General features: G+C 44.1%; 1 protein-coding gene across 2 annotated transcripts in view; it reads right to left on the bottom strand.

Annotated features, from left to right (window-relative positions):
• Positions 1–812: 812 nt before the first annotated feature.
• Positions 813–25,591, bottom strand: part of LIPG (lipase G, endothelial type) — a 64,007-nt gene continuing 39,228 nt past the window's right edge. For both annotated transcript variants that reach the window (XM_030192934.1, XM_030192935.1), the window contains 4 exons: positions 25,014–25,134; positions 20,993–21,211; positions 4,894–5,001; positions 813–2,203 (listed from right to left, as the gene is read on the bottom strand). In XM_030192934.1, the coding sequence (XP_030048794.1) occupies positions 2,191–2,203; positions 4,894–5,001; positions 20,993–21,211; positions 25,014–25,134 (461 nt within the window). In that variant the 3' untranslated portion in view covers positions 813–2,190. The remainder of the gene's footprint in view (positions 2,204–4,893; positions 5,002–20,992; positions 21,212–25,013; positions 25,135–25,591) is intronic.

The following is a 25,591-nucleotide window of genomic DNA, read 5'->3' as shown; positions in this document are numbered from 1 at the left end:
AGTTTGAGGGAAAGTGCTCAGGTGGCTTTGTTTGAAATACTGACAAATTGAATCATAATTAACAAAACTGTAACTCTACAACTGCATAGCAGCTGCACAAAAACAGGTTTAAACAGCAGTGCAAATCTGGAACCTTTACAATTCTTTTATGTAGAAAGAACTGAATTCTACCAGTAATATACATGAATAGAAGTAGACAGCAGATCTGTACCAAGGGGCCAGATGCGCAAAGGTCCCCTTTAAGAATCCGTCTGTATTTCCAAATCGGTAAACATTACAGATTTGGAAACACACAGGAATTCCCAGAGAGAAATCGCATGGAAATGAGCTGTTTGCTGCTTTTGCGAACAGGAGGGGCGTAGCCAGACAACAGATTTTGGGTGGGCCTAGGGAAGAAGTGAGAGAGCACCAATTGCTGCCCCCCCCCCCCAACCACCACCCAAAAAATCTCTCAGCTGGTGGGAAAATGCTTCTTTCCACCTTGGCAGTCTGCAGCAGGCAAGCACTGAAAACTGAACATTCGCAGTCTTCAGCTGGCCGGGCTTGGGATCCCACCACCACCACTAAACATGTGCTACTGTTGGGTGGGCCTGAGTCCTAAATGGGTGGGGCCTGGCCCACTCAGGCCCACCTGTGGCTACGCTACTGGCGAACAGGGCTCATTTGCATGCGACGGGGGAAGCCAGTTGGTCAGCTGAGCATGTGCAGATGAGACAATCACTAAGCGCGCATGCTTCAGATGTCTTTTTACATGCAGACGAGCTGCATGTATGAAAGAAGTGCATAAATGAAAGAAATTTTGGCTTTTTTGGTTTTGTTTTCTGCTTCTGCTAGATCTTACCGTCAGCCGCCTGCAGTGCAAGGAAGGGACAACACCAGAGAAAGAGGGGAGGGGAGGAGAGGAGAGGCAACATTCTCTGACCCTGTCCTCCCTATAGAGCCGTGACAAGAGGAATGGCCCCGCCTCTATCAGGCCTTCCACTTCCTCCCCACCTCCGTGCAAGAGGACCCTGACCTCCAGACTTCCCGTTACAATTTCAGCGCTAAAGGTAGGGGCTGCTTCTATGCGTTGTTCGGAAAATGGCTGCGCATTGTTTTGCTTGCACATTTGTACAGTAATTATCTCAATATAATAGCTTTGTATTCCATTTTCGTTAGCTGCTATCGTGATAGGAAAAAAAGAGCTTGGAGAACCCTTTTGTACATGACTCGTTTTACTCCTTGTTCGCTAAATCAGCTAGAACTGGTATAAAAACCACATTGCTGGCTCGTTAGGTTTAGTACATCTGGGCCCAAGTGTTGCATGGAGTGTGAAATAAATCATGAAAATACTGTGGAATTCAGGAAAGAAGATGTATACAGTATATGAATTCACATACTGTATACAGCAGAAGAGCTCAACCTAGTCCTGAGGACAAAACCAACCAGTCAGGTTTTCAGGATGTCCCCAATGAATATGCATGAGATAAAGTTTGCATGTACTACCTCCACTGTATGCAAATTTTATCTCACACAAATTCATTGGGAACATCCTGAAAACCTATTAGAGGTGTCCTGAGGACAAGATCGAGAACCACAGCTGTATAGAAATCTCAGGAAAAACTTTTCCATTTTGTATCTAAGTGCATTTTTTTTTTAATTTGGAAGAAGAGACTCCTTCCCCGATTTTTTCCAGCATACTGAAATTTAAATCACCATTGTTACAACTGTGTCTTAAAATGGTCATTATACTCTCGTATTTAACAGTAAGATTTTAAATTAAACATGTTAGTTGGGTTGTAAAAAAATGGAGGAGCTTTTCTGGTAACCATTTAATACCTTACAGTGGACAAAGCAAGGGTGAGTTAAGAGAAGAAATGTAGGGTACTTGAACACTGAGGCAGGGTTAAACCAAAGAGGATTTTAAAATGGTCTATGCAGTATAAATATTAAAGAGACACACACTAGACATAAGCAAAGTACAATAACCTGGAATCTCCTCTATCAGAATGATGCCTGTCAGTTCAAACAGGCTTCCTCTGTGTGAAGAGAGAGGTGGCCTTCAGTGCTTCACATGTCAATTTGTTCCAGCGGCTATAATGCTTCATCACTCCTCACTCCAAGTAGATGGATAAGTTGTTGTTGTTTTTTTTAAGCAGAGTTCATTTCATGGTGGAGTTTCTCTCAGAATATCCCCAGCCTCATGTAACCTTATAAACTCAATCTGAAAGGTGAAGGGGGATGGGAAAGGAAGAGGAGAGAAAAAGTATTTTTTTTTTACACTTTCATCCAAACTGAGCTTTGCCAGCAACACACACATTTCCTCAAATAAGAGCAAGTTAACATGAATCACTCTTCAACAAAATTGTCAACCTTGTCATGGGGGGAGGGCAGAGAAATGGCTCTATGCCTTTAAATCTGTTAAAGTGGTGGAAGACTTGAATTAAAAATCAATAGATAAAATCAACCTTGACAAGATGAATTCTAGCACTGGTACAAAAAAAAAATTATTTCAGAGCAGCATCAGGTAAAATGAATCAACTCTAGAGTCCCTTCCTCAGTACTTGTCCCATGCTTCCTTGAATATGAAACTGTCCTTGGAACAGCCTCCCAATGGCACTGGGCACAAGAATCCACCATCCTTTCTGTGAAGAAATTTAGATTACTCTTAAGTCTATTCCCTTTCACCCTCATCCTATGACCCCTTATTCTAATGCTCCATTGAGATGTTTGCCTCCTGTTCAGTTTATAGCTTGGAGATTTAAACTGCCTTCTCCCCTATCCTGTTTTCCTCCAGGGCACACATATTTACATCTATCTCACATATGCTTTAAGACAGACTGTTGACCATTTTAATGGCAGCCCTCTAGACCAGAAGTTCAAAAGTTGGGACATACCTAACAGATGATGCTTGCACGTAACACACAGCAAACGTGACCCTCACAGATCTTTGGTCCGATATAGTATGGCAGTTCTTATGAATTAAATGCAAACATGCTTTGAATCACAAAAACCCCACCCACCGCAACAGGTGTAGATCAGAGCTGTCATTTCTATTTCAGCCAAAAATGCACCGGCATTTTCAGCCAAAACCACAAGACCAAATCCAAATTTCAGGTCAGTTTTGGTCTGAAGTCAAAACCAAAACTTGGTCGGCCTCTACTTTGCTGCCTATACAACCCAGAAGGGGCACAGCATCAGGGTTTGTGTAGCTACGTCTCCTGTTGCCACTCTCCTCTCCAAGGTAATGCTGCTTGTGTTGGACGGGCCAGCAACACACTGGTTGAGAACTGTTGCTCTAGACCGACTCAGTCTTGTTTCCAGGGCTTTTTTTGAGGGGGTACTGAGCACCGGCACCTTTTCCATTGTCTGCTAAAATTGACCCATGGTTTCCAAGTTTTAATGAAAGATCTCAGGCTCTACACAACAATTCTGCCTTATCATAGGTTCTGTTACTGGTTGCAGGGGGCCTGGCTATTGTGGGGTGGGTCCCTCAGTGATCACTCCCACCCCTGAAGGGTGCCCTGCCATTTGAGTACCGGCACCTTTTTCGCTAGAAAATATGCACTGCTTGTTTCTATCCTTTTGAAGAAGATGTGGACTTCGAAGTTGCACACAGTACTCCAAGTGTAGGTCTGAGAAGCAGTATCAACTCCTTTGACCGTCATTCCTCTTCCTATGCTCCCAAGCATCTGTCTTTTGCCATTACCATCTCTTTGGCCACCTAAGAATCAGATACAGTAAAAGGGTGACCGAATCACCCCTTGAGGAGTTTCAGTCCAAATGAATGACCCTAACATTACTAAACATTCTTGAAATTCTGCTAGAGCCTTATTAGGATTTATCTACTGCTTTTTTTGAAGAAATTCATCCAAGGAAGTATACAACAAGTATAATCCAGACATAGGCAATGCAATTGAACAGTACGAATATTCAAAACAGTATACATTAAAACATCTCAATAATCAGCGAAGGGGATATGTTGTGGTGGAACAGATAGATAAGGGGGTCCCATGAAGAAAAATCACACATGCAGTCAAAAAAGGTGCATGTGACTGAGCTGGGTCCCAGCATGTCAACTGCAAAGCAGCCAGAACTCCCTACCAAACTCAGCTGTTGGCAGCAGCTTTCTTGAGCTTCTGTCGCTGGCACTCTGACTCAGGGATGTTGCTGCCAACTGCTGAGCTTAATAAAAAGGGAATTCTGGCCGCCTTCAGAGGATGTTTTCAACTGCAGGGCTTGGCGATCCTTGCAAACTAAGGTATTTATGTTTTGGGTTGGGGGGGGGCAGGATGGATATAACTTTATGCCCACCCACTTTGGGCTCAGGTCCACCCACAAATGTGTCTGTCTGGCTACGCCACCACTGTGATGGATTGGTAGAATGAGCACATGAACGGACCAGTGAAAGCAAATAAAATGAATATTTACCATTATCTTTTGATGCTCCCATATAACCATGTCACATTACAGCACATACCAAGGGTGCACAATTGGATTTATATAATAAACATCTACCTACTGGAAGCGGAAAACCATGGGACCATAAGTGAGACTCATTTGCATAAAACTAGTAAGAGCCAAGTGTGAAAGAAGTCACTATGGTAGGGTTGGTCCTGCCTACTGGGATAAAACTCTCTTGCAGCCGAGGGGATTAAGGCCAAGCCACATTCACCATAGCCCAAAACAGATAAGAACCCAAGTTTTTGGAGAAGGAATGGACTTACAGCAACTGTCTGCAAATTCAGAACCAAAAACACGACAGACCACTAGCAAAAAGTCCTTACCCACTCTTCTTTTTAATCTTACAAGTTTGTGAGAAGGAAACCCCTTCATAGACTCAAAGCACAGGCTAAAGCAGACAAATGTGTATCAGAAATAGGAAAAAAAAGGTAGAGAGATCCAAACTATTACCTTTTCCTGTTTTTGACTTCCCAGCCATCTCGACACTTCAAAAAATAGAGATCTTTACCGGGCGTTATCTTGGTCCTCTGGAGATCGTCTTCAGCACAGAAAGTAAACCTACAAGTGTCAAAAATAAGTTAAATGCAAAGTTCCCACAGAAGGGTGCCCAGTGCACAAGAATATTACATTAGATATGGTGATGCAGGTTAGAAAATGGGCTCCTTCGTTAGTATTGCATTAATTAGTGAACGAGCATGGTAACCTACCACTCTGGCATGACAGCACACAGTAATGTGCACGCTATGTTAGCAGGTGGAAACTGGGCAGGTTAGAGGCAGAGAACGGGCCTGGACTGCAGATTGCAGTTAGCATGGATGCACTTAATGCCTCCTCAAGAGGCATTATTTTATCGCAGGAGCGTAGCCAGACAATAGATTTTGGGTGGGCCTAGGCAAGAATTGGGTGGGCACCAAGTGTTCTCCCCACCCCCACCCCCCCAAAAAAAAAAAATCTCAGCTGGTGTGAAAACGTTTCTTTCCACCTTGGCAGCAGGAATGCACTGAAAACTGAGCATGTGCAGGTGCCGGGGTTGTGGAGAGTAGCGTTTTCGTTACCATCAGGGGGAAATCTTCAGCTGGTGGAGCTTGGGATTCCCACCGGCTACCACTAAACATGTGCTACTGTTGGGTGGGCCTGAGCCATAAATGGGTGGGCCCTGGCCCACCCAAGCCCACCTGTGGCTACGCCACTGTTTTATCGGTTAGCATTTACCACGCAGTAAAGAACTTGTCTGTGCAGTAATTGCAGAGGACTCCCGCCCCAACAGCTAGCATCTTAATTATTTATTTATTACATTTGTACCCCGCGCTTTCCCACACATAGCAGGTTCAATGCGGCTTACATAGTAAATAGGATTACAAAGTCTTGAAGGAGAATATTACAAGTTGTAGTAAACATAGTAATAGTAGGGTTAAGAAAATATGTGAATTATCATGGAGAGGTAAACAAAGATAGGATGAGCAAAAGGGAAAGAGATTGGGAGGGGTAAGGAGTAGGAAGGATGAAGAGGAAAAGATTGAGGGATGAGCATAAGGAGATTGGGAGACATGGTCTAAGATACAATAATCGTCAGGAGAGGAATCATGTGGGTGGGCTTAAAAGTTAAGTTGGGTCATTAGGGTAAGCTTTCTTGAAGAGATGGGTCTTCAACATTTTTCTGAAGGGTAGATGGTCGTTGATTGTTCGGATGGATCTTGGCAGAGCGTTCCAAAGCTGGCTGCCCAAAAAGGAGAAACTGGATGCATAGGAGGTCTTGTATTTAATACTTTTGCAGTTGGGGAGGTGTAAATTGAGGTAAGTACGAGAAGACGATGATCTATTTCTGGTTGGGAGGTCGATGAGGTTATTCATGTAGATAGGTGATTCTCCATATATGATCTTATGAATCAGAGTGTGGACTTTAAAATTTATTCTTTCTCTGATGGGGAGCCAATGAAGCTTCTCTCGAAGAGGTGTTGCACTATCAAATCTTGACTTGCCAAAGATAAGTCTGGCTGCTGTGTTTTGGGTAGTCTGAAGTTTCTTCAGGATTAGGGTTTTACATCCTAAGAAAACACTGTTGCAGTAGTCTGCGTGTGTGAGTACTGTGGATTGCACAAGGTGCAAATAAAAACAGAAAAACCTGCACTTCCAAAAAGGGCCTCAATTTATACAGTGAAGAGGAATCTGTCCATGGGTAACATTATTTGCATCCTTTTCTCAATTATTTACCCAGTGCAATGATGTGTGTAATGCTATGAAATGGATCTTGTTCCCTGCAGTGGTCTGCCAAAATACCAAAATTCTTTCACAAATAAGCTAGAATCCTCCAAAGATATTTTGAAACCAACATATGACAATTTATGAAATGGGAATGTCTGCCAAATTCAGAACTACGAAACTGGTAATGCAAGTCTTACTACAGAAAACCTTCTAGACCTTCGATTAACACACAGAGAATACAGTTTGGGGAGGAGGGGGGGGGGGGGGGAAATATACAAGATTCTTTGTGCAGGTCATAAATGCTAGAACTGATTCAACTAGAGATGTTTTTTCTTCAGAGAAGTGCTTGGGGAGAACATAAGAACAGCCATACTGGGTCAGACCAATGGTCCATCTAGCCCAGTATCCACTGTGGCCAATCCAGGTAAAACAAGTATCTGACAGAAACCCAAATGGTAGCAACATTCCATGATACCAATCCCAAGGCAAGCAATGGCTTCCCCATGTCTGTTTCAATAGCAGTGGATTTTTCCACCAAGAACTTGTTCAAACCTTTTTTTAAACCCAGATACGCTAATCACCGCTACTAAATCCTCTGGCAATGAGTTCCATTTGCTACCACTGCTTCATTATAATGTCTGCTGAGACTTCAAGCGGCAGCCTTGGAAGTCTTGGCAACCATTCTAAAGAAGGGGCAGAAGCGAGAGGATCAGCAACAACAGGGCAGGAAAGATGGGGATCTTTCCTACTCCAAATAGACCACCAGATAGAGGTACGTGCAGGGAGGGTAAAAAACAGTGAATTTTCATTTATCATGCAGAAATTTAGAGGGAGAGATGGAGACAAGCATATGGGTGGTGGATGGAGTCATTCATGGGTGGGTAGGAGAAGGCTGTGGAAAAAAAAACTGGGAAAGTAGGTGGGAGGGGGCTGTAAAAAAGTGGATGGTTTGTGGGTGCAGGGAGCGAGGCTGGAAAACAAGAGTCGTAAGGGGGACGTACCTAGAGGGAGGGAAGAGGAAAGGAGGAAATAGAAGGGGAAAGAGGGAAAAAAAGGGTGACATGCTGCTTGTGGACGTTTGCTTTTTGGAAAATGTACATCTTGTACTTAGGGTACTGAAGAAAACGCATTTATGTTACTTTTACCAGTATTTTCACTGCTTATAGAATCTGGATTTCTGGGGGGGGGGGGGGGGGGGTCAAGGTGACTGAGCAGTTTGGTGTGATGTGATGCGGTGCAGCAGAGCTGGGTGGGCCGGGTATAGAGGAGATTACATGTGGTGGGGTACATATGCTAATCTCAACTTTGTTAAATGTTTTAGACATAACCATCTGCTTGTTCCCATGATATAACTATGCTGTGTACTTTTCTACAGGCCTCCAAGAAACTGGAAAATGGCCCAAACACACTTTATGGATTTTATCTCTAACACATGCACAACCAACTCCAGCATACTGATAATTGGAGATATTAACCTACACTTAGAAAAATCAAAACATCAAAAGCACAAGGAACTGCATTGAATTCCTGCTCCTCTGGGGACTTCAATGGTCACCAGAACCCTCTACGCATACCAAAGGACACGTTTTAAACCTAATAGCATACAGATTCTCACCCAACCAGGACTTTACCAAACATAACCTAAACTGGACAGAAATTCCCTGGTCCGACCACTTCAAACTAAACACAACCCTCTAATGGAGAGAGCTAGGGATCACCCTAACACAACCATGAACCATTCATAACTCACAAGGAAAAGCTGATGCAACTAAAATTCTGGTCCTCCATCTACAACGATCACTGGTCACCTCAAATGGAATCAGGGGATTTCATAACAGATTGGGACAAAAGAAGTTATCACTGTACTAAATGAGATAGCACCCATGAAACCCAAAAGCATACATGGAAAGGAAACTGGCCCATGGTACGACGATACACTAAAAACCCAATGCAGACGACAAGAACGAACCTGAAAGAAAAAGAAAAATGAATGCACCATTACAGCTGGAGGGAGTCACAAAAAAGATACAACAACAGAATCAGACAGGCTAAGAGGAAATTCTATAAAGAACAAGTAGGCTCAGATTCCAAAGATGCAAAGACACTCTATAAACTTGTAAACAACCTATTAAACACCAAACCTCTCACGACGGGCGACGCCAACAGTGTATTTGACATGGGAACAACTATTCCCATAGCAGACAACCTGAAGATCCCGGGAATCAGCATACATCATGAACTATTCTTAGACCAACAGGTCACAAACACTACAAAGAAAATTTAAGACAACATGGAAACTTAAAAGCATAAAAAACTATTCTCCACAAGACGTTTTTTGCTCTCCTGTCCAAACCATGGTCCTTGCACATGGAATCTACGCAGGATTCAAGGAACAGACCTTAAAGAAGTTACAAACTGCACAAAGTATGGCAGCAAGACTTATCTATGGCAAAAACCGATTCAAAAGCACAAGACCTCTGCTCCAAAACCTACACATCATTCAAAATCTGTACCTTGGCCTACAAAATAATCTTTAGCCTCACCCCAGACTACATGTCTGACCTAATTGCCCTACCACTACGCGACGCAACCGCGCCAAGATCCTACCTAACCCCAAAATGTCAAGACCTGAAATACAAAAACACACACACACACACAAGTTTCTCTTACGTGTGCACCAAAATCTAGAACTCCTTACCGAAAAACCTTATCTCAGATGCTGACTCACAAAGGCAATAAGAGCAAGACTGACATACACTTTTTGCTTATTTGCAACCCAAATTTTTAGTGACTCCTGCGCAGTCTGTATTGAGGCACCAGTCCTCAATTTTACTTTGAACTTCTTTCTTTTATTTTGGCTGGAGAAAAGAACTTTTATCTTCCCTTCATATTGCAAATAACTTTCCTCATGCCCTGTGACCGGTACTGGATCTATATTTACATCTAACCCTCCTCCTGGTCAACAAAGAAAACGCCTACAGCAACCTGCTTCAATTGGACCATCCGAGGATATCAGAACCAGAAACTATAATGTTCATACTTACAATCCGTGAGTTAAAGTTTTATTTTACATAGTAACATAGTAGATGACGGCAGAAAAAGACCTGCACGGTCCATCCAGTCTGCCCAACAAGATAAACTCATATGTGCTACTCTTTGTTTATACCATACCTTGATTTGTATCTGCCATTTTCAGGGCACAGACCGTAGAAATCTGCCTAGCACTAGCCCCGCCTCCCAACCACTAGCCCCGCCTCCCCCCACCGGCTCTGCCACCCAATCTCGACTAAGCTTCTGAGGATCCATTCCTTCTGAACAGGATTCCTTTATGTTTATCCCATGTGTGTTTGAATCTAGCATATATTCATGTGCCATCCCAAATAGTATCTTATAGATAAGTGTGCATGCTTTGAAATTTTGAGCAGTGGGGTTGTCTTTTTGTATTTCAATCTCTTGAGTATAAGTCTTGCTGCTGTGTACTGGATAGTTTGCAGTGATTTTAGTGGGCTTTCTTTGCATCCTATATATGCTGTATTGCAATAATTTAGTTGTGACAGTATAGTTGATGCTTTAAAGCTCTGGTTTGTGAGGAAAACGGTCTTGCTCTTTTTTTTTTTTTTTGCCAGTCCAAAATGGCTAGTGACCTTTACTAGACCTGAGTGCCAGGCCTTGAGGGATTGATCTCCATTACCAAACTGGTTTAAGATCAAGGGGGGAAAAAAAATTAGAAATCATTCCTTTATCTGAGGCAGAGAAGTCATATGAAAGTCATACCAGAATTTGGTAGAGGATGCCTTCATTTATTTATTTATTTATTGCATTTGTATCCCACATTTTCCCACCTCTTTGCGGGTTCAGTGTGGCTTACAATAAGACATGAATAGTGGAAATACATTTGTAATAACTTGGTTATAGGTTACATTGTGCAAGTTTTGTGAAACCATCGAAGAATCATTAAGAATATGACAATGGGAGATCAACATTGAAACGTTGGAAAGAGACAGTGGGAAGCTTAAAGGGCAGTGTTAAGACACGCCCCTTCATCCAAAGCAAGGGGCTTAAAAGGAAGAAACCCCAGGATTTGGGAAGAAACTGTTCCTAGTTTTGAAAACTTAAGACATGTCATCAGCACTCAAGGGTCCATTACCCTATAGGCTTAAGGATCCATAGCCAAGAGATGTTTGGGACAATGTCTGTTTGGATGCCCCCTTGGGTTCAGGGAATTGTGCAAAGCATACCACAGAATTTACAACAGAGGAATGAGTTACTGATTGCAAGTCTGGAGTAAAGGATTCTTGGCAGCTGAAGCATGAAAGATCTTCAATTGGAGAAACAGAAAATTAAAACAGATGAAGACCATCCACCTTATAACTGAATGAGAAAAACGCCTAGATTTCGACCCAAATCGGGAGATAGACGTTTATCTCACAAAATCGAATAAATCGGTATAATGGAAAGCCGATTTTGGACGTTTTCAACTGCACTCCATCACGGAAGCGTACAAAGTTGACGGGGGCGTGTTGGAGGCGTGGCAAAGGTGGAACTGGGGCGTGGTTATCGGCCGAGGAGATATGGGCACCTTTCGCCGATAATGGAAAAAAGTACGCGTTTGTAGCTAGAATTTAGGGCACTTTTCCTGGACCCTGTTTTTTCATGAATAAGGCCCCAAAAAGTGCCCTAAATGACCAGATTACCCCCAGAGGGAATCGGGGATGACCTCCCCTGACTCCCCCAGTGGTCACTAACCCCCTCCCACCACAAAAAAATGATATTTCACAACTTTTTATTTTCACCCTCAAATGTCATACCCACCTCCCTGGCAGCAGTATGCAGGTCCCTGGAGCAGTTGTTAGGGGGTGCAGTGGACTTCAGGCAGGTGGACCCAGGGCCCATCCCCCCCCCTACCTGTTACAATTGTGCTGCTTAATGCTTAGTCGTCCAACCCCCCCAAACCCACTGTACCCACATGTAGGTGCCCCCCTTCACCCCTTAGGGCTATAGTAATGGTGTAGACTTGTGGGCAGTGGGTTTTGAGGGGGATTTGGGGGGCTCAACACACAAGGGAAGGGTGCTATGCACCTGGGAGCTCTTTTACCTTTTTTTTTTTTGTTTTTGTAAAAGTGCCCCCTAGGGTGCCCGGTTGATGTCCTGGCATGTGAGGGGGACCAGTGCACTACGACTCCTGGCCCCCTCCCACGAACAAATGCCTTGGATTTATTCGTTTTTGAGCTGGGCGCTTTCATTTTCCATTATCACTGAAAAACAAAAACGCCCAGCTCACAAATTGTTGAATAAAACATGGACGTCTATTTTTTGCGAAAATACGGTTCGGTCCGCCCCTTCACGGACCCGATCTCGGAGATAAACGCCCATGGAGATGAGACGTTTTCATTCAATTATGCCCCTCCATGTGGCCTTTCCAGTCTGTCCATCCATACCATCTACTATTCTTTTCTCTCCACCACCTCCACCAGGAGGCCATTCCACACAGTAACCATCCTTTCTGTAAAGTACTATTTCTATAACTCCTGAGTCTGTCCCCTTTCACCTTCATCCTAAGCCCCCTCATTCCAGAGCTTCCTTTTAATTGAAACATACTCACCTCCTGTGCATTTATACCACAAAGGTATTTAAATATGTATTATATCTCATCCCCTTTCTTCCAAAGTATACATATTGAGATCTTTAAGTGTGCCCATATGCTTGAAGGCCACTGACCACATTAGCAGCTATCCTCTAGACGGCCTCCATCCTGTTTATATCTATCTTTTTGAAGTCTCCAATTTTGTATACAATATTCTAAATGAGCTAACAATTTTTGTCTCCTTTTTCTATGAAAACAGATTTGTACATATTAACACAGTAAAATTGTTTATATAGAGCCAAACCTCAGATTGCATCTGCCTTGAGAGAGAGAGAGAAAACCAGCTTCCACTGAACATAGGGCCTTAAGAGGTGGAGGGAAGTAATCTTACTTCAAGACCCCAAACAATAAAAAGCATATCTTCAGAGAAAGCCCTGGGATAGGAACCTATTAAGGGTGGTGAGGGTCCCTACAGATAAATGTCTTTGATGAACTGCCCTTGAAACATGGTCTTTCTAACAGTGGTACCACCTAATATTAAGAGCATCTGTTTTTGGCTTCAAGTCCTATGCTCTTTTGTTTCATTATTTCTCTCATTCTACAAGTAATGCAATAAGTGTGCATTTGGCTTTTTAATTCATCACGCCAAAAACAATGCTCAAGCACCAATTTAGATTTCAGCTTTAAACAACCTGGTTTAAAGGATTTGCCATGTACATGGATACCTGAGGCAGCAGAAAACAAAGTGACTTGGCCAAGTACACACAAGTGTGCTGGGTGAAGAGGGAGGGGTGTCATGTGCCGTTACAGCCTTTCAATGAGTTTATCCACTATACACCGCATACCATGCTACCTACTTCCCCCCTACCCAGTTAAAACAAGATTTGTTTAATACAGCCCCCACTGTATTATGTCATTTGCAGGACACAGACCATAAGTCTGCCTGGCACATGTTCCAAATTACTGGAGTCTCCACTGAAGCCCTCTCCAGCCCATCCTAAACCACATTGCTAAATATGCGACAGACTGTACAAGCTAGCCCAGCACCGGCCTTGGTTTTTAAGGCCAGAGTTGCCATCTAAGCACCACTTGACATGCAAACACATATGCAACCCTTTAAGTGGGCGCTTGGCAAAGTGGGCTCTTAGGTATGCTTTTCTAATCACCGATTTAAGGTACCCCCTCGTCATAAATCTCTGCTACAGATCTTTGGCTTGTTCTTTGAAACTCCCACTCCTGTTGAAAGAACATAAGAATATGGAACAGGAATGTAATGAGGAGGATCAGGATAGATGGACATGTGTGCTTCCATTCACAGAAATAAGCAAGAAATTAGTGCAAACGATGAGGTCCCATTGGCATATAGTCCAATTGTACCCTTGCTTTCAGGATTTCCCTATGGTGGCATACATCAGGGGCAATACGGTGGGAGAACGGCTGGCCCCCAATAAGTTCCATGAACCATATGGTATGAGGAGCCAGGGGGAGCACCACACATGTGGGAAGTGCCAGTGGTGCAGGCTAGCAACAGTAGGATTAGAATGGGTGGTGCCGGGTACGGGCAGGCTGCTGAAAGCGAAGGATTTTACAAACTGTGATACGAACAATGTTATTTATGTAATAGAATGCCCTTGCAAATTAGTGTATGTAGGGAGGAGTACCCGCCCAGTGAAGATCCGGCTGACAGAACATAAGTCTCGCATTACCACGATGAACACCCAAGCCCTGTTAGTGGACCATTGGTTGGAGAAACAACATAGATAGAGGACATGAGATGGAGGATAGTGGAACAGGTGCAGTTGGGCAGGGAGGGAGGGAGGGGGGGGGTTCTATAAGTAAGCGACTGAATTATAGGGAACAGTGGTACATTTACAGTCTGCAAACAGTGACACTGGGTGGGCTAATGTAGAATTAGAATGGGCTTCTCGGTTGTAATATGGAGGAGATGCAGTAGCCTATGGGAGCCGGGGGGGGGGGGGAGGGGACATGACATCATAAGTGGGAAATGGTTTAAATAAGAATGGGTGAACGCCGTCGCCATCTTTGCAGAGGGGTGGTCCCTGAAAATAGTAGCAGAACTGGTGCTATTTATGGTAGAGGGTAAGAAAAGAGGAGTCAAGTATTTTATGGGTACATAGCAGGGGTGAATGAAGTTAGTAAGCCCTTGTAGCACCTTGAATTATGTTTTTTTCTCTTTTTTAGGGGATAGTCCTTGAACCAGCCCGTGGGTGGGCGAAACATGCATGTCGGATGCTTTTAACCGCCTATGCCAGACAAAAAAAGATGAGTATTTAGTTTCAGACTTAAGTTCAAAGTAAAATGATGTTTAATGCTTAATATATATATATATATAGGAACATAAGGTAATCGGATGAGCCAATGAAGAGGTGGGTGCTAGATACATTGCTTCTCGCAGGCGTTAGCAACGAGCACCGCTGAGGTTCCCAAAAAATGAACTAAAAGAATAAAAGCATTAAGTGGAAAAGTTAAGAAAGATTGACGGTTAAACATAAAAGTGTGGGATTTGGAGCCATTTGAAAGAGTTGGTTTTGGACACGTAGGCTCCTGAAAACATCATTGATTAAAATTTGGCCAAAGTGACAAGTTTTTCATGTTTCTCTTTACAGCCTAGCATCCTTTGGGATACAGCCACCACCTTGTCACATCATTTTGTCGCCTTCATACTCCCTATGCACTTCTTTGCACTGAATTAATTGCCAAACATTAGACCATTCTTCTAACTTTTGCAGATCCTTTTTCATGATTTCCACTCCCTCCAGGGTGTTGCAAATATTGGTATCATCCACAAAACGGCAAACCTTACCTTCAAACACTTTGGCAAAATGTCACTCACAAATATAGGGCCCTGTTTACTGAGCCTTGCTGTAGGCGTGCAAACTTTTTAGGGAGCGCTAATTTTTAGTGCACGCGAAAAAGTTAGCACGCCTACAGCGCAGCTTAGTTAACAGGCCTATATTGAGCAGAAATCAGCCCCAGCACCAATCCTTGAGGCACTCCACTACTCGCCTTTCCTTCCTCTGATCGAATTCCATTAACCATCACCCTTTGGCATCTGTCTGTCAACCAGCTTCTAATCTTCAGCACTTTGGGTCCTAACTTCAGCCTGTCAAGTTTATTCAAGAGCCTCCTTGAGGAACTGTGTCAATTGCTTTGCTGAAATCTAAGTAGATTATATCTAGTGCACATCCTCAATCCAATTCTCTGGTCACCCAATCAAAGACTTCAATCAGCTTCATTTGGCCTAATTTACCTTTGGTAAAACCATGTTGCCTCAGATCTTGTAACCTATTGGATTCCAGGAAATTCACCATCCTTTCCTTCAGAATTGCTTCCGTTACTTTTCCAAAAACCGAAGTGAGGCTTACTGGCCTGTAGTTTCTAGCTTCTTCTCTGTCACTACTTTTTTTGAATACGGACCACATCCGATTTTCTCCAGTCTCATTGAACATCTCCTCTCTCCAAGGATTTATTAAACAAATCTTTAAAAGGTCCCGCCAGCGCCAGTACCTCCGAGCTCCCTCAATATCCTGGGATGGATCCCGTCCAGTCCCATAGCTTTGTCCACCTTCAATTGTTCATAAACACTTTCTTCCATGAACGGTGCTATATCCACTCCATTCTTGTATTTACCTTTTCCTGTCAATCGTGGCCCTTTTCCAGGATTTGTATAGCAGATTTGCTTTTTCCTCATTATTCTCCTCATAGCAGTTCACAGCATTTTTCAGTCTCACAATTCCATTTTCAGTCTTCCTCCTTTCACTAATATACCTGAAAAAAAAAACATCATCTCCCCTCCTTACACCATCTATCAGTTTGTTCTTCTGCATTCACCAGACGTGTGTCTCTTGGCTTCTTTCAGTTTCATCAGGTATTCCTCTGTATTACTCTTCTTGAGATTTTCTGTATTTCGTGAATGCCAACTCTTTTGCCTTTATTTTCTCAGCCACTTGCTTAGAGAACCATATCAGTTTCCTTTTTCTCTTGCTTCTATTTACTCTCCTCACATAAAAGGTCAGCAGCTATATCTCCTTTCAGCCTGGACCACTGCCTTTCCACTTCTTTTATATCCTCCCAGTCCATCAGCTCTTTCTTCAGGTACTCCCCCCATTTTTACTAAAGTCAGCATGTCTGAAATCCAGAACTTTGAGATTTGAGTGGCTGCCCTCCACGTTAACTGTTATATCAAACCAAACTGTTTGATGATCACTGCTGCCCAGGTGGACACCCACTCCTCTGGCAACAAGTTCCAGAGCGTAACTATTTGTTGAGTAAAAAAATATATATTTTCTCCTATTCGTTTTAAAAGCATTACCATATAATTTCATTGAATGTCTTATTCTTTTCCAGATGTATAAAATCCCCCCACCCCAGCTGCTTCTTTTGTAAGCAACAAAGCTAGAGGAATGGTCTGGAATTTGTCAGCTTAGATTTAATGCTAAAAAAATGCAAGATCATGCATTTGGGCTGCAAAAACCTGACGGAATAGTACAGTTTAGAGGGTAAAGAATTTTTGTGCATGAAAAGAGGAACAGGACTTGGGTGTCAGTGTATGTGACGATGGTGGCCAAACAGGTAGAAAAGGTGATGGCGAAAGCTAAAAGGATGCTTGGATACATAGGGAAAGGAATGGCCCGTAGGAAAAAGATGTCCCTGAATAAAACTCTGGTAAGACCTCATTTAGAATATTGCATACAATTCTGGAGACTGAACCTTCAAAAACATATAAACAGAATAGAGTTGGTCCAGAGAGCAGCTACTAAAATGGCCAATGGTCTTCCACCATAAAGCATACGGGGACAGACTTAAAGATCTCAATATGTATACTTTTGAAGAAAGGTGGGAGAGGATAGATATGAGAGACGTTTAAATACCTATGCGGCAAAAGTGCACAGGAGGCAAGTCTCTTTCAGTTGAAAGGAAACTCTGGAACAAGGGGGCATAGGATGAAGATGAAAGTGGATAGACTCAGAAGTAACCTGAGGAAATACTTCCTCACAGAAAGGGTGGTGAATTCGGGGAACAGCCCCCAGGTGGTAGTGGTGGAGACAAAACAGCATCTGAATTCAAGAGAGCTTGGTACAGAGGACCTCAAAGGGAGTGATAGAGAAAATAGATTGTATGGATAGGAAGCCTGGATAGACTATATGGTCTTTATCTGCCTATATTTTTCTATGTGTCTAGAAGAAACCCAACCTCTTAAGGCCTTTCCTCATATGAGAGGCTCAGCATGGTATTCTGAGCGCCTTCGGAGGGCTGGAGTTTTGTCTTCATCTGACCGGGCTCGGAGATCCTCGTCATCTCAAGTATATATATTGAGAGTTGAAAGGGGAGGGGGGTGCATATTACTTGCTCTTCCATTCTGCCCCTAGGCCCACCCAAAATTTGTTGTCTGGCTATGCTACTGATCTGTGCAGCACTTGCTTAAGCAAAAGCAAAAGGAATTCTTCCATTTTACTTGGCCAGGAACCCAAGCCCTTTGGTACAGTGTTGCTAAATGCCATAGGAGTCAGAGAGAAGAGATTTTGAAACCAAACTGAATAAGCATTCATAGTCTGGAAATGTGCTTATATGTTCCCAGGTGACTAAAGAAAGGCTGTTAACCCCTAGAATGCTCTGGCCAAGAGTCAGAACTGGTTTATCCCTAACCTCAAGTCACCCAGAGCTGCACTAGTCATTCCCCTTCACTCTACAAGCAAATCCTAAGAAGCGTAAAACAGAATAAACCAGACTATAATCACAGCCTTTGGTTTCCTATCACAGCTCAAGAGTAGATTCTGTGGCACATTTCCATAAACTTGCATATTTAAGTCTGCATACTTTTACTTGATAAAAGTTACAAAAAAATTGTCCTGACCTCTAATGTGCCTGGGGACTTAGTTTTTTTTTTTTCTTGGAAAAGAGGAGAATTTTAGCTCTTAGTATATGGGAGATCCTATCCATATAGTTTCTTCACAGCACCAACCTGAGGATAGGATCTTTGACAAATTCTCTTGGCTCAAACCCTCGACGTCTCTTTGCCACACTGAACTCTCTCCTCAAAGTGCCTTCACCTCCAACCCCCCCTTCGCTTTCCCCCCAGACTCTGGCTAAGTTCCTTCATGATAAGGTTCACAAGATTAAACTTGAATTCTCAACAAGGTCACCTCCACCTCTCCTTTCCTTAGTCCATTCTCTCAACCCCTGCCTCCTTTTCTGAAATCACTGAAGAGGAAACTACACATCTTATTTCCTCCTCAAAACTAACTACCTGTTCCTCTGATCCTATTCCCACCCATCTACTTTACACTCTCTCTCCTACTGTCATCCCTTTTATCTGCCATATCCTCAATCTTTCACTGTCCACTGTGACTGTTCCTGATGCGTTCAAACATGCCGTAGTCACACCACTCTTTTAAAAAACCTTCATTGGATCCTACCTGTCCTTCCAACTATCGCCCCATCTCCCTCCTCCCTTTCCTATTCAAGATACTTGAACGTGCTGTTCACCGTCGTTGCCTTGACTTTCTTTCATCTCAAGCTATTCTTGATCCACTTCAATCTGGCTTTCGCCCCCTTCATTCAACTGAAACAGCGCTTGCTAAAGTCTCCAATGATCTGTTCCTGGCCAGATCCAAAAGGTCTCTATTCTATCCTCATCCTTCTCATCTATCTGCTGCTTTTGACACTGTTGATCACAGCCTACTCCTTGATACGCTGTCCTCACTTGGATTTCAGGGCTCTGTTCTTTCCTGGTTTTCTTCTTATCTCTCCCAGCGTACCTTTAGCATATTCTCTAATGGATCCTCCTCTACTTCTATCCCTCTGTCAGCTGGTGTACCTCAAGGATCCGTCCTGGTACCGCTTCTTTTCTCCATCTATACTTCTTCCCTTGGTACTCTGATCTCATCATCATCTTTACGCTGATGACTCCCAGATCTACCTCTCCACACCAGAAATCTCAGCTGAAATCCAGGCCAAAGTATCAGCCTGCCTGTCTGACATTGCTGCCTGGATGTCTCAGCGCCATCTGAAACTAAACATGACCAAGACTGAGCTTCTCATCTTTCCCCCTAAACCAACCTCTCCTCCTCCCCCATTCTCTATTTCTGTGGATAACACTCTCATCCTTCCTGTCTCATCAGCTTGTAACCTTGGGGTCATCTTCGACTCCTCCCTCTCCTTCTCTGCACATATTCAGCAGACTGCTAAAACCTGTCGTTTCTTTCTCTATAATATCAGCAAAATTCACCCTTTCCTTTCTGAGCACACTACCAGAACCCTCATCCACACTCTTAATCGCCTCTCGCTTAGACTATTGCAACTTGATCTCACACGTCTCCCACTTAGCCATCTCTCTCCTCTTCAATCTGTTCAAAATTCTGCTGCACGACTAATATTCCGCCAGTGTCGTTATGCTCATATTGGCCCTCTCCTCAAGTCACTTCACTGGCTTCCTATCCGTTTCCGCATACAGTTCAAACTCCTCTTATTGACCTATAAGTGCATTCACTCTGCAGCTCCTCAGTACCTCTCCGCTCTCATCTCTCCCTACATTCCTCCCTGGGAACTCTGTTCACTGGGTAAATCTCTCTTATCTGCACCCTTCTCCTCTACTGCTAAGTCCAGACTCCGTTCCTTTTATCTTGCTGCACCATATGCCTGGAATAAACTTCCTGAGCCGGTACGTCAAGCTCCATCTCTGGCCGTCTTCAAATCTAAGCTAAAAGCCCACCTTTTTGATGCAGCTGTTAACTCCTAACCCTTATTCACTTGTTCAGAACCCTTATTTTATCATCCTCACTTTAATATTCCCTTATCTCTTGTTTGTCCTGTTTGTTCTAATTAGATTGTAAGCTCTGTCGAGCAGGGACTGTCTCTTCTTGTTCAAGTGTACAGCGCTGTGTACATGTAGTAGCGCTTTAGAAATTATAAGTAGTAGTAGTAGATTGGGAAGGAGCAGTAGAAAAGAAGAGGACAGGGGATGGTGACAGGGGAGGAGGGAACCAGAGTCCGATGCTCTCGCACAGGGGAATCCCAATATGGAATCATGCCCTCTGCAACATACCCCCACTACCCCCACCCCATACAGCATAGCCACTGCAGAGGAGACAACAGATGGAGAGTGATTTTTGCACCCTGCCCTCCCCCAGTCTGGCTCCAGTTTCCTCTCCCCTGCCAAATTGGCTTGCGATATGAGAGCGGTAGTTTCACAGCCTAGATCCTCCATCACTCAGGACCAAATTTGAGTTTGAACCACACGGCATATTGCATTATGCATGGTTCAAATACCAGAGTCAGATCCCAGGTGGCAGAGAAGGAAAGAGTAATGTTTTGGACTCCGATATTCTCCTACCGTCAATCAACTATTACAGGGAAGTAACGAGGTTAAGAATTATCTTTACACAACTGTGCAAGAGCCAGTCACTACCCCATGATCTACTCCCATCTTTTGCAATTACACAGGGAACTGTGTGGTAAAGACCCAAATGATCCTACCCTTCCCTGTGCAGAATTGGGGGGGGGGGGGGGGAAGGGGAGGAAGAAAGGGATGAAGAAAAGGAATCCCTAACTAATGTGGAGCTTCTTGACAATCTTCTGGAGGTACTCCTCGCCAGTCAGATTTTCAGAATTACTCTCATATGCATATTTGTGGCAGTAATCCGGAACACTCTACTAGCTAGGCGTGCCTCAAGAAGAGGATCGAAAAGCACCGCTATAGTGTTTAAATGGCAAAGAAACATTGGCTTGTGCACTTCTACTCACTTCTGTTGAGTTTCGCCAGACTTTATTCTTATGCGCCTGACGTGGAGCTCATTGTTAGAGTCATTCTTTGACCAGTAGAAGCTCTTCAGTTCTTTCCACAGAGAGTACAAGGTCTGACTTGATCCTTCCCAGGACAGTTTGATTTTTAGAAGGTCACCAAGGTCTTTCTCAGTGTGTACCAGAAAGGTGTTGGTGAAATTGAAGTTGATCTGTTCAAGTCTGGAATGAAAACAAATCAACTTAGTAGTCACATGGACATACTTCACAGTTCATTTCCTTAAAGAAGAAATGTGATCCAACATAGAACTTCTCACTCTTGTTCAGCATCCATGCTAAGATCCATCACAGGGTCAGGAATAAGTATCAGAAGAGGGGGAGCCATAGGTGCTATGGCACCAAAAGGTTTCCTTACCTCCCTCTAGGGTGAAGTGTTTAGCTTCTTACCTCCTGTCTCCTGGGCCGGCAACCCAACAGTTAGCATTAGAGAAGATGCTCAAGGTCCTGCACTGGCCAGCCACAATGCATCTTCTGTAATGTTGATTGCACTATTACGTAGGACACTGGACACTTCGCAGGGAGCGAAAGGAAGTAAAAAGGCATGCTGGAGACCACGTGGGGGGAAGGGGATGGAGAGGTAGAGAAGGAAGAAGAGGGTGATGCTGGACTATGGGACGGTAGGGAAGGGGAGATGCTGGGGTTGGTGGTGAAGCTTGAACCCGCCAAACTCTTTCCCCAAAAAGTGTGCTACTACCCACAGCATCTCAAACTTTCAGACACGACAAACCAGCTCTATTCTGAAAAACTCCTTATTCTCTAAAATAGAAGACATTGCTTCTGAATATGGGCAAAGCACAGACTAACCAAAGTAACATACATACTTACCTTTTTTTTGTCAATTTATCTCCAAATTAAAAATAAATAAATAAATCTGTCTTTTAAAAGATGAAGTGGTGCTCCTCTGGAAGCAGGAGTTTGTCCCCTTATTGCATGTGTGTGTCATGAACCAGTCTGGGACCCTCACTAGGACAGTATATGTTTCTGGCAGCAGGACCATACCACCTTAGGACAGTGAAGTGTCAACCATTTTGTCACAGCTTCTCCTACTGGACTTGTCACAAAAAGGGTCTTCCTAAGTCTGTATAAACCAGTGATCCATAGTGCTGCCTGTGTATTGTGGGCATCAAATGTTCTATTATGCAAAGCAGATGTTTTCAGTCCTGTGAACAGTTTCCCTTGATGTTATCAGTTGTGCCTGTCTTCACACATGTACTTTGATAGAAGTTTATCCCACCTAGGGTTACCTTATGTCCGGATTTACCCGGGCATGTCCGGACAACCGGACGGATTTTGCCAATCTGCCCGTTTGTCCGGATTTCTGGAAAACGGGCAGATTGCTAGCCTCCCCTCCCCTTACTTACTACTGCCCTGGTGGTCTAGTGACCTCCTTCCATCTTCGGGACAGGAAAGAGCCCCCTCTTTCCTGCCCAGAGCGCTGCCCTGCATGCATCCTTCCTGTTGCTATTCCTCGGAGCCGATTCAAAATGGCCACCGAGAGTTGAAGTGACCTTGCGAGACCAACTCTCGGCGGCCATTTAGGATCAGCTACAGGAAGGATGCATGTAGGGCAGCGCTCCGGGCAGGAAAGAGGGGGCTCTTTCCTGCCCCGAAGAGGCCACTAGACCACCAGGGCAGTAGTAAGGTAAGGGGAGGGGGTGACGGGGAGGGGAAAATGTGACGGGGGCGGGGCGTGTGTCCTCCTTTTTGGGGGACAAAATATGGTAACCCTAATCCCACCCCTCTGTGCAAACTACAGTGCAAAGGCAAAAGCTCTGCAAATCCTAGATGATCCTCAGGAGCGATGAAAACTAGAGCCCACGTGGAGCCTATAAGAGACAAAAAAAAAATGTATGTGGAGAAATTTCACAGGGAGTACTGCTGTGGATGAATTGAGTAGGGTGTGGGTTAACTGAAAGAGGCATCTTATCGTTGTGTTTTGTGTTATATTGTGTATGTATTTTTGGACCCCCACCTAGATAAAACCATCAGATTAAAAAGGTTCATATTAAAACAAAAAAAGTCAGGGCTGGCCCAGCCACTAACCAAGTACTAATGATGAGCTGAAAAATGCTTAACTATCTTAGTCTTCATTCAAATGCGATATCCAAACAATTGCACCTTCTATATTTGTTAAACGTGGAGAAACAACCTCAATAATCAAAGCATGGCAATCATATCACTTGATTCCGTTCTTATCATTGGTCTGTAAACTCCACTTGTGTGCAAGTAAAAGGCTCTACCTGGGATTATATATACCCCATTAAGAACAATTTAGGCAACTGCTTCAATAATCATGTTACTTAGCTTGAACACCTGTTTTGGGAGGGGGAACCTGCAATGCCCAGAGCCTGAGCATTACAAGCAGGGAGAAAGTGAAAGAAGAAACCTGCTGAAGGAGAGCCCCTGGAGAGGTTGAGAGAAGGTTTCCTCAAAAACCTAAGAGGTCTTGCAGAAATTTGTCTGATGCACCCGCTTGATGTGGTGGAAACCAGCCAATATGACTTGCTGATAGTTGCTTGGCCCCCTGAGGAAGCTAATCGTAATGGTGAAACGGTGAGCCCCGTTGGGTGAAGGTGTTCAAGCTAAATAAGTGGAGTTTACAGACCAATGATAAGAACGGAATCAAGTGATATGATTGCCATGCTTTGATTATTGAAGTTGTTTCTCCCTGTTTAACAAATATAGAAGGTGCAATTGTTTGGATATCGCATTTGAATGAAGACTAAGATAGTTAAGCATTTTTCAGCTCATCATTAGTACTTGGTTCATTATATTTGCTGAAGATTGGATCTAATTTTTTCTGGACTTCCAGCCACCTGGCCATTCTCCTGTTTCCACCCCACCCCCAGAAGATTAGAGATGATTCAGTACTGTGCACGCCCTGTGAACAGATCCCTGCTGAATTGTCCCCACCCCGGCAGTTTGTTGGGGGGGGGGGGGTGGAACAAAACTGTTTCAGCATAGGTCTGTGTTTACAGGGCCTGCACAGCACTAATGAATCATTCATCAGAGGTGGCAGTGGCAGCAAAAAGGGAAGGGGAGATGAAAAACAAGGGGGTGGGAAGTTAGAAGGGATGCAACACTTCATTGAGGAGTTCCAAAAAGTACTTTATCGCAGGGGCGTATCTGCGTGGGGGCCTCAGGGGCCTGGGCCCCCGCAGATTTTGCCCTGGACCCCCCTACCGCCATCAACCCTCCCCTGCTGCCGTTCTTACTTTTGCTGGCGGGGGACCCCAACCCCCGCCAGCCGAGGTCTGCTTCCACCTGCCGCTGCCGTAAAAACGTCTTCTTCAGCCGGCGGGGGACCCCAAACCCCCGCCAGCCGCCCCGCGGTGTTTAAACTTCATCTTCGGCCTCCGTGGCCGTGCTGCTGTGATAGGCGCTGTTGAAATCCACTTCGGAGTCTGACGTCGCAGCACGTACAACGTACGACGTCAGACTCCGAAGTGGATTTCAACAGCGCCTATCACAGCAGCACGGCCACGGAGGCCGAAGATGAAGTTTAAACACCGCGGGCGGCTGGCGGGGGTTTGGGGTCCCCCGCCGGCTGAAGAAGTCGTTTTTACGGCAGCGGCAGGTGGAAGCAGACCTCGGCTGGCGGGGGTTGGGGTCCCCCGCCAGCAAAAGTAAGAACGGCAGCGGGGGAGGGTTGGCGGCGGGAGGGGGGTGGAGAGAGTCATTGGTGGCGGTGGGGGCTCGGCGGCGGCGGGGGGGGGGCTAAAATGTGCCCCCTCCCTCTGGCTCTGGCCCCCCCTACCGCCGGAGTCCAGATACGCCCCTGCTTTATCGCCACCATTCATAGCTACAATGTCCCTTAAGCAGTCCATGTTTGTGTACTGCTGGCTTGTACAGCTTCATAAATATATACAAGTCAATACACCAAGCCCTGTTTAAGGTGGCAGATCTATGCAAGAAAGCTGAACTAAACGTACTGAACTACGTTAAACAGCACCAGCACACTTACATTTCCAAAGAAAGTGGTTGAGAGTCATTGTTTGTGCCGTAGAGGGTAACGGAGAAAGTGGGCTCGGTATCTTCCATCTTTATGTAACTGAAGATGTGCATTTTCATCTGATAATGATAAACTGAAAAAACAAAAAAAAACAAAGAAATTAGGACTTTTTAGGACACCACCAGTAATTCCACGGCGTAAAAGGCACATTTTCAGTAGTCCATGTATGGCTGTGGGAAAATGTGATGCTGAGACATTGCAAATTATTCCTACATGCAACAATATCACTGAATGTGTCAGTATAATTTATGTTAAAAGTCATTTTTACTGACGTACTGCATCAAACATATACAAATAGCAAATCACAACCAAACTACACTGCACTGTAGCAAAACACTAAACGAATAACATTTTTTTTACAAGCAAAAGCAGCAGAACCCCTCCCTCCCCCCTCACTGTACATAATGCTTCATATCCTGGTATCAAAAAGTCAAGAATAGTTCAAAATACAGCTGCAGGATGGAGTGTATTCCAAAACCGTGACCAAATTTGTTGAAAACGTTGTCCATTCACAGAGTCCGAGTCAAAAA

This window comes from Microcaecilia unicolor, chromosome 2 (genome assembly GCF_901765095.1).
Source record: "Microcaecilia unicolor chromosome 2, aMicUni1.1, whole genome shotgun sequence".
Lineage (NCBI taxonomy): Eukaryota > Metazoa > Chordata > Amphibia > Gymnophiona > Siphonopidae > Microcaecilia > Microcaecilia unicolor.
Note: the sequence above shows the minus strand (reverse complement) of the source record. Positions and strands in the feature narration are given on the sequence as shown.